Here is a 9,251-nt window from a genome sequence, read left to right on the forward strand (position 1 = left end):
TGTTGCATGCTAGCAGAGCCGGCATTCTCAGAAGTGACCAACCGCCTCCATCCTTCGCGTTCCTGCACACATGGTAGCCGCCTTCTCGATCGCATCCAGGCGTGAAAAATCGCTCAAGTTCCGCTCGCTGTAGCTGTAAAAATCCCATAGCTCTCGCGATTTCGTCTCACTAGTAGTGACGTCACAAGTCGTCCTCGCGTGAAACTGTGTAGGCTTAGTAGATGGTTACGCGCTAAGCTGTTTGTTTGGACCCGATCGGATCATCGTCATCGTCACGAACGAGTCGTATGAGAGTGTGGCGCACTTGTATGTGACCTAACCGCTTCACCACTCAATGTACATATATAAAAGCTAGAAGGTTTCCCACTATCAGACACAGTGCACAGTTCTAGTCCGCTAAGATAAGCCGCTTCTAAGCCCAAGCCGTGCAGTTAGGCCCCGAGTCCTCAGCCTTGCAGCCTTTTTTTTTGTTCTTTAGGTGAGTTCTTCCTTCGAGCGGTTTCCAGTTTTGCTGGAACCTGGAAGTAGCGGTATCTTGAGTGGTTTGATTTAGTGGCGATAAGAATGATGGGCTGCCGGAAGTGATTTTGTCGATAAAAAGTGACCCACACGCTATTAGCGAATAAATTAAACAAGTTTTTTAGTCGATCGTATGCTGTTTGTGCAATTGAATGTGAGATCCAGTTATTAGCAGTTATGAATGAGCTGGTTTAACTGATTGGAATTGGAATTGGAAGTGTAGAACTAATAGAGTATTGGTTGTGAACAGTAGTAATGTTGAAGATCATCACAGAAGATTGTTTACATGCTAGATGCCGAAATGAGGTGAAAATCAATTAGTGCCAAACGTATCTTGCACCCTTATCAGTGAACCATTGCACAACAAACAAATTATACAAATTTTAAATGAGGTTCAATTATCCTATTTCCAACGTATTTGGCCATTCGAAATTCGCTTCAAAATTAGATGATTTGCAAATTTTGTCGAAAAGATATAATTAGAAAAGCTTGTTGTGTAATGATCTTTAATCTAACACTTGCCACAATTTGAATCTGCTTGGTTGTATTCCTTGAAATAAATAGCAAACATTTCGTATGCCGAACCAAAAAGAATGTGTTGAAAGTGGCAATGAATGTGATTGATCACGTTTACTGTGGTTAATCCAATAGAATAGTGATCAATATTATTAATCCAATCCAACAGTTTTCCCTGGACATAAAACTGAATGTCATTCTTGTAAAACATGGTAACTGTAATATATGAACATTAGACAGTTTCACAAAAATCAAAATTTCTGGGATTCAACCAGTCACCCCCTTGTCCTAGCTGCAATACTAAAACAAACTTCCAGTCAAATTTTCATCAAATTTGGAGAAGATTAGGAGGTGCCTCAAGTCGAATTTGTGTTTTTTGGCTATTTTTTTTATGTTCATTGAACATAAACTACAGTGTCAAGAGAAACGAACAGGCCAGTTCTTTAACCCACTGCCGTTAAATTTGCATGGCTGAAAATTCTATAAATCTTATCCAGTAATCTTTGCGGAATGCATAATTCGTAGGAATGCTTTCTGAAAACATCGTAATATTTCTTGAAATCCTTTGAAGCAAACATTACAGATGTATTCGCAGATTAATTTCTGGAACTTTCATGAAAAATGTCAGAAATTATTTCATTTGCTTTGACATAATACAAAGCAATATTGGATTCTTTTATGATGACCATTTAAAGGATTATGAAGAAAAAAACAACATGAGATTTAACCATTATCTCAAGATAACCATTTATTTAGTTGTAGCATTTGTGATTTCAGCAGCTTTAATTTGACTAAATAATATCCAAATAATTATTATATTAATAGGGAAAATTGAAATGAAAACCTAAATTTTTTAAATTCATACATGTTTATTTTATATTCTGAATGTAAGAACTTTTAGAAAGGAAAAAGGACGTTTATTCAATAATATACAGAAGGGTTAGAATTTTCAAAAGGCATTAATGAATGCATGATAAGTTTATATTTATGAGAAGCTTTAATTTTTGGCTTCACATAAAGTTAGAAGAAGCTCGTTTTTCAACTTAATTTGATTATTCAGGCGACCAAAGCTGTCCAAATTTAATTTATTAAAATACTGACTTTATAAAAATTTAATTTTTTTTTCGAATGTTATATCGTAATTTGTTATGATTTATCGATAAGGACTGGTTTACCACAGACAAACAGACGTCACACTCTACCTGCTGTCCATCGACCAACTTTTTAACGTTCGATTCAAATACATGGTAGGTGGTCAATCGACCACCCGCAGCGCCCGCGTCGTTTTTGTTCGTGTTTGAAGTTTACACACTACCGCCACCTGTTGGTCCATAGGCCACCTACAGTGTTTTTAGCATTGGGCGTACATGTTTTCGCAACTATGATATTTATCGCGATTTGTTCTAAGTGTTACGTCTGTTTCTCTGTGGGTTTACGTTGTGTCTGAACCGATCTATAATAAAAAGTAGTTTACGCAGCAAGTTTCAGAATGATGATTTTACAGCACGAGTCGTATATTTTGGATCAGCTTTCGTCCTAGCTGTTAAAATCGAGTTCAGCAACGAGTTGTGTATAACATTTTGTAATATTTCTCATCGTAATAGGCCGATTTTCATCACGCCAATCTGTTAAGTAACGGCCTACTTTCCTGCACTGGTTCAGGCAGTATCGTAATACAGTCAACTCTCCGCATCTCGATATCGAAAGGACCATCGAGATACGGAGTGATCGAGACATGGAACAAATTTTTAATGAATAGTAGATTGAAAATCACTCCATTACCACGAAAATTGAAAAAAAAAGACGTCATTTCGTCTTCGCAAATTGTTCGAAACCCCTAAAATCTAGTCTAGTAACCTTTGATAATGGGCATACCGACATACGAAGAGAAAATTGGGAATGAAATTCACATCGAGATAGGGAGATATCGAGATAAGGAGGATAACGAGATATGGAGAGTGGAAATGTATGCAGATTGAAGGGACCAAAGAAAACATCGACATAGGGAGAGATATGGAGAGTGCAAACTCGGCATGCCTCGTTGAATAAATGTACGACTCGTGCTGTAAAAATTATCATTCTGAAACTTGCTGCGAAGAAGACCACATGATGCACGTTTCTTTGTCCATAAACACGTTATTCTGTTTTCTAAATAAATCTACATAAATATTAGGGGGTGCCAAAAATCTTTGGCCCAAAAAAAGTCCAATATCGCATGAATCAAATGAACCGAATGATTTGACCCATTCGAGTCCGATGTATTTTGTTTAGCTAATAGAAAATTTAGCTTCTTGAGAGCACCTTAAATGGTTCCAGCGTGAATCAAAATATTCAGAAGTCTAATTTGTGGATTTAACTAAGACCGAAATCCATTAGCTCTCTAATACCCTACCCTGCCTTAAGACGGGATATCTTTTGGAATTTTGTGTATTTTTTCTTAGCTCGGAAATCAAAATGATTTTATTTTTGGCTTAAACCTTGTGCCATAACACGCATATTAGGAAAGTTTTATACGACTTTAAAAAAAATTGTTTTCAAAGAGAAATGTTTGAAAAATTGTATCATTTTATAAACAACAAATTTATTGGTCTAGTATAATGTGTAATACCAAAATCTGTAATTGTAGTTTTTTTCACCATCAACCTATCACAGAAGAAGAGTCTGGGGGAACTGAAATAATGTCAAATCGATTTTTCCGTTAGTTACACGGAACATAGAATATGTTCCAGAAAAATATAAGAAATTTTATATTTTCAAAAGTACTGCAAAAACTCATTTTTTTATAATTATCAAAAAATGGTATAGAGTAGAGGCTTCAAGGAAAAACGGAAGATAGGGATGTTCGAAAAAATATAGAATAAATAATAAACAAATTTCAATAATTTGCAAATAAAAATAACTCAAACGAAAAATGATACATAGGTCGAAAATAAAAATTTGAGATCAATGTGGAAGCTTAAGAAACTACAAACTTTTCAAACTAATAGAATTTTGTGTTGAAATCATGGAAGCAAACATATTTGATACTCGATTAAGAATATTTAGAACATTTTTGATTAAACCCACAAAGATCACTGTTCCAAAAACAAAAAAAAATCAATCGGCAGAAATTAACCTACACTTTAAATCGGAGAACTTTGTTTTAAGGAAGCTGTAAGAAGGCATCCAAGTATTGTGAGATTTTTTTCTTAATCTGATATTAAAAATGGAATAGTGTTTGTATGTCACGAGTTGGTTTGAGAGAGAGTCGTCGGATTGGATTTATCCTTTCATTCTTTAACAATTGCATTCGCCAAAGCCTCCAACTTGTTAGTGTGCGATAAATGTTTAGAAAATTCACTGATAAAATTATCATAAGATGTCTTTGCTAAATTTTCAAAGACCATGAATTTCATTCGAGAGTCCTAAATTGACTAATGCTGCAATACTTTATATGTTAGGACTAGGATATCATAAACGAGGCTTGCGAACTTATCTTACTGCAGTGTTTTTATGATAGTAAGCTCTTACATAGTCTTATTCAATCCGGAGTCTTGGGATAAATAAATTATTTATCAGTTTGTTTAAAATAACTCAGAGTTTTTGAGCTATCATGTTATTGCTGGAGCGAAGCTCCACGGGGGTGATGTATCGCAAATACGCCACTGCTCTGATTTGGAGCAGTATACTAATTACATCTACAGTAGACTGGCCCTTAAACAAAAAAAGTTGTAAAACTCAACGGGGCACCCTCTAGATATAAACCTTAGGGTAACAAAAAAGCTCTCTCAAAATTTCAACTCAATTGGTTGCTCCACTAGCAGGCGCATTCAATTTGAAGTTTGTATGGGATATTCGTCTCAAACATATTGAAAATTGATCCTATGTCACTGTGTTGTTTCGTAAACAAGTTGATCGCGTTCAATTGAGCCCAGAATGACAAATACGCCAGCTGATACCATAATGAACATAATTGGGTCCTAAAATTTTTAATGAAATCTTGTTTTTATTTAATAACACGAAAAAGCATGTTACTGTAACTACTTTAGCTAATTTTCCCGCTATCTCCAAGCTAGGTCGAAGAAATACGAAGCAGTATTGCATGACCTACTTCAGATTGTTAAAACATCCACTTTATAAATTTTAATCATGATACAACCTTCTACATTATTGTTCGCTATTATATCAAGTAGTGTTTTTGACATTCTGGGTCCAATTGAACGCGATCAAAATTTTTTCTGAACCAAACAGTAGATGGTTTGCTGTTTTTCATATGCCCCGTGGAATCGTAAACTTTATTTTTTCCCCATACTGAGCTGGGCCAGTCCGGATCGTATTCGCGGGTACATGTGTAAAACCATTCAGATAGTTGTTTCAACTAGTTTGTTGTTTCATTTCACTGTTATTGTTTACAACAACAGCACAAATTGTTGCATGGATCGATCCTAAAACATTCTCCTTAATTTAGCTTGTCTTGAAATTCAACTATTTTCCACTGAAATTGCAGTTTACCACTTGTTTCACATGAGCGAGGAACTAGTCATTCTATGGTAATGTGCAATAAAGAAAAAAAAAACTTGTTTGACATGGAAAATGATTTCCTTGTGAATACTTGTGGGTCTTAGATGTTCCATATGAACAACAATATAGTCAAATTTTACAAGATGTCCCAAGCAACGAAAATGCTATGTCAATTTGGTTCGTTGGATCCAATTAAGTTCCCATTGTGTGAAACAAGCCTTGTATTCATTGCCTTATTTTTGATAATCTTTAGCTTGTGACTGATGAGATGCTTGGTGAATTTCTCTAAAAGAACGTAGTTACTGAAGGTAGGTGAATTTCGCCTTGCCAGTTTCTACTACAGATTTTTGCAAATGGAACATCGAAGGTAAATTCTTTCAAAGACCAGAGATAGATTCCTTCAGAACATTCTTGCAAGACTTTTCACAAATACTTGGCGAAACCATTAGCAAATTATCTCTGTGATCTTTCTCGATAATTGATAGATGCGTGAAGAAAGTTTTGTCTGATTGTTGACGAAACGAAACTTTTATTCCAGCCAATTTAATTTTATTCATATTTTGAATTATGTATTTCATTGCACCAATTAAAACCAAAAGCGAGGCCTTTCAACTTGGCAAAGTCTATACACAATTTCGTTTCACTGCAATGTTTTGAGGAGCTGATATTTTCATCAAACCAAATTTCTAAATTTCAGTTGTAACCTGCTTCTGCGTTTTGCACTGAAGATTTGATTCAACCGAATGGATCATTAAAATAACCAAAACGGCCGCTATGGGAAGCATAGATAGCGCCACCGTAATCTTGCGCGTTTGACAGAACAGCAATGCTGTCACAATGTTAAATCCCATATACAGTGGCGCCTTTGTTTTGATGCGGTTGCATTTGCAAAAACTACCTTCAATGATCCATTGCTAGGTTTACTAAAAATGTCAATTCTGCAAAGCAAATTCCAGCAAAAAATTGCTGATTTCAGCAATCAATAATTTGGTGTGTATGGAATAAACTATTAACATTTTAACATTTCCGTTAAACTGCAAGACTAATGGGAGCAGGCCGTTAGGTCGAATGCCATTAGGCCGGATGTCGTTAGGCCGAAGGTCGTTAGGCCAAAAGGGTCGTTAGACTGAAATAGCAAACAGACGTAACAGTTAAAACATTGAGCAATTTAAAACATAGTCACGCGAACATTAACCCCCAATGCTTAAAATACTGTTTTTGGCCAACCACCGACAAGGGGGCGATCTCGTATATGGCAACCCAAATCCCACCTAATGGATTTGACAGTAGACAAAATGATTTGAGTATCCACACTGGAATGCATTTGAGTATGCAACGGTTGCTTAGAACATGTTGGATTTGAAAAGATGGCGGCGGTGCAGACTGGTGGGGGCGATAGCGTGCAAAAGTCAAAGTCGAACAAAAGCGTTACGAGCGCCACGAGTGAGCCGTCGGCAACTATCAAATACTAGAATTAAGCTCTATTTTGATACAAGATGAAAATATTTCGACTGTTACGTCTGTTTGTTCATCAGTGTTTTTCCCAGGGTGGGTATACAGCTGTCAACTACGAACAAAGATTGACTAACAATCATTTTTTACGCGGGCCGGCCCAAACAGCACGGGCCAAGCCAGGCAGCAAATGCTAATGCTTTTCAATGCTCAACCAACGCACAGTGTACTTTTCTGCAAACAAAATGTTCTTACATACAATATCTCTGGATTCCGCTGGAATAAAATCGATCTTTTTACTGCAAAAGAAAGATTTTTTTTATGGGCGAAACGATAGTGAGGTGAAAGTTCACTGCACGTTATTTTCTTGTACGATTTTGGCCTATTAAAGGTCATTTTACCCTGTTTTCAATGGAAATGATATATTTATAATCCAATATCTCTGGATTCCGCTGGAATAAAATCGATTTTTTTACTAATTACTGAGGCGTTAGATTTGAAAACGGTCTTTGGCAAAGTTGTAGCTGATGAATGTATCTTACATTATCAACATATTTCTAATCCTCAACAGCACATGGGCAAACACTGACCGTTTGAATGATTTGCTTGCTTTCCCCATAGTAACTCCCATATAAACTTTGAAGGGCTTATGCAGTTTCAATTTTCATCCGAATGAGTTCAAAATTTGGGACGACACTCAGAATTTCATCTTGAATCAGCGTTATGTTAACTTTCAAATGACGAGGGAAGATTTTGATTGCGCAACATCAATAATCTATAATAAACAGGAATGTGTAGACTTTTAATGATTCTTATTCCGAACTATTCCCAATTTTTGTCTTATATTCCGGTTAGTTCATGAACAGTCTTTCAATATATTCTAAACGTAATGTACAAATCAGGGGTCTTCCTTAGCTGATTGGTTATAGTCCGCGGCTACAAAGCAAAGCCATGCTGAAGATGTCTGGTCAGTCCAGGATATTTTCGTAATGGAAATTTCTTTGACTTCCCTGGGCATAGAGTATCATCGTACCTGTCATACGATATACGTTTGCAAAAATGGCAACTTTGTCAAAGAAATCTCTCAGTTAATAACTGCGGATGTGCTCATAAGAACACTACGCTGAGAAGCATGCTCTGCCCCCCCTCACATAATGCCAAGAAGAAGAAGATACAAATACAAATCAAGAAAAACAAACAACACAAATTTTATTCTTCCACTTCGTAACTAAATTCCAATCTGTCTTGTCGAGAATTTCTAATCAAAGCATGTACCAATCGTAGACGTGCTTCAAATTACAATTCATTACCTACCACAGGTATCACACTCTGTTCCTCGACAAATAAGACGGTTCGTCGTTTGATGACGCATTGAAGTCTCTCTCCTAAGAAACACCCATTCTAAAAGCAAAATCGTTTCTGCTCCTCTTCCAGTGATACCAACCTCCAAACAATGAAATCGTTCATCGTGATCGCCCTCGCCCTGGTCGTAGCCGTTGCCGCCCAGAACAAATACACCAGCAAGTACGACGGCGTGGACATTGACGAGATCCTCAAGTCCGACCGGTTGTTCAACAACTACTACAAGTGCCTCCTGGACCAGGGCCGTTGCACACCGGATGCCAACGAGCTGAAGCGTATCCTGCCGGAAGCCCTCAAAACGAACTGTGAAAAGTGCAGCGAAAAGCAGCGCGAAGGAGCCACCCGGGTCATCAACTATCTGATCGAAAACCGCAACCAACAGTGGCAGACCCTGCAGGCCAAGTTCGACCCGGAGAACATCTACATCAACCAGTACCGCAACGAAGCCCGCGCTGCTGGAATTAAGATCTAAGTTAGGACCCCCCAAGCCTCATCTTGTGCCGCCCCCTCAATCCCATTCAATCATCAGAACAACCTCCCCCAAACAATGAGACCAAAGTTCCACATGTGCGGTCGATTGGAAATCCTCCTCAGCTATTGAGAGTGGTTTTAAAGTCGGCGCGTGCGGAAACGAAATTGAAAGCGTTAATAAATATGCAAAACGTTTAAGTTTTTATATCGTGCTATGCCGATAGCGTGCGTTGATTATTTAATTGATAACGGCCTGTATTCCGATCCAGCACGAAAGCCAGTCGCATATGCGCAATCAGATGGGAACCTTAGCTACGTTTAAGTGCGCCATCTGACACAGGGGTTCAGATTTTTAGAGAGCTCGCAAAAACTCAGTTTCAAAATACGGATTTAAAGTGAAAACCAAACATCAAACGTTCATTCATGGTATT

The 9,251-nt window shown here is 37.3% G+C and overlaps 1 protein-coding gene across 2 annotated transcripts; it reads left to right on the plus strand.

Moving 5' to 3' along the window:
• The first annotated feature begins 340 nt into the window (after positions 1 to 340).
• LOC5573170 (ejaculatory bulb-specific protein 3) lies at positions 341 to 9,025 on the plus strand. Of its 2 annotated transcripts, none has more exons than XM_001660736.2 (2): positions 341 to 478; positions 8,422 to 9,025. In XM_001660736.2, exon 2 carries the CDS (start codon positions 8,441 to 8,443, stop codon positions 8,819 to 8,821), a length of 381 nt encoding a protein of 126 aa, XP_001660786.1. In that variant the 5' UTR covers positions 341 to 478; positions 8,422 to 8,440; the 3' UTR covers positions 8,822 to 9,025. The 2 variants fall into 2 exon arrangements, with proteins under 2 accessions (XP_001660786.1, XP_021703267.1); XM_021847575.1 differs by lacking the exon at positions 341 to 478 and adding an exon at positions 806 to 825.
• The last annotated feature ends 226 nt before the right edge of the window (positions 9,026 to 9,251 follow it).

The sequence above is a fragment of the Aedes aegypti genome, chromosome 2 (assembly GCF_002204515.2).
Source record: "Aedes aegypti strain LVP_AGWG chromosome 2, AaegL5.0 Primary Assembly, whole genome shotgun sequence".
Classification (NCBI taxonomy): Eukaryota; Metazoa; Arthropoda; class Insecta; order Diptera; family Culicidae; genus Aedes; species Aedes aegypti.

What these genes read in the sequence shown, in the direction of transcription:
- LOC5573170 (XM_021847575.1), top strand. Translation starts at nt 806, where the DNA reads ATGCTAGATGCCGAAATGAG. An exon ending in ATGCTAGATGCCGAAATGAG is followed by an intron (nt 826 to 8,421) that starts GTGAAAATCAAT and finishes CTCCTCTTCCAG; the next exon opens with TGATACCAACCTCCAAACAA.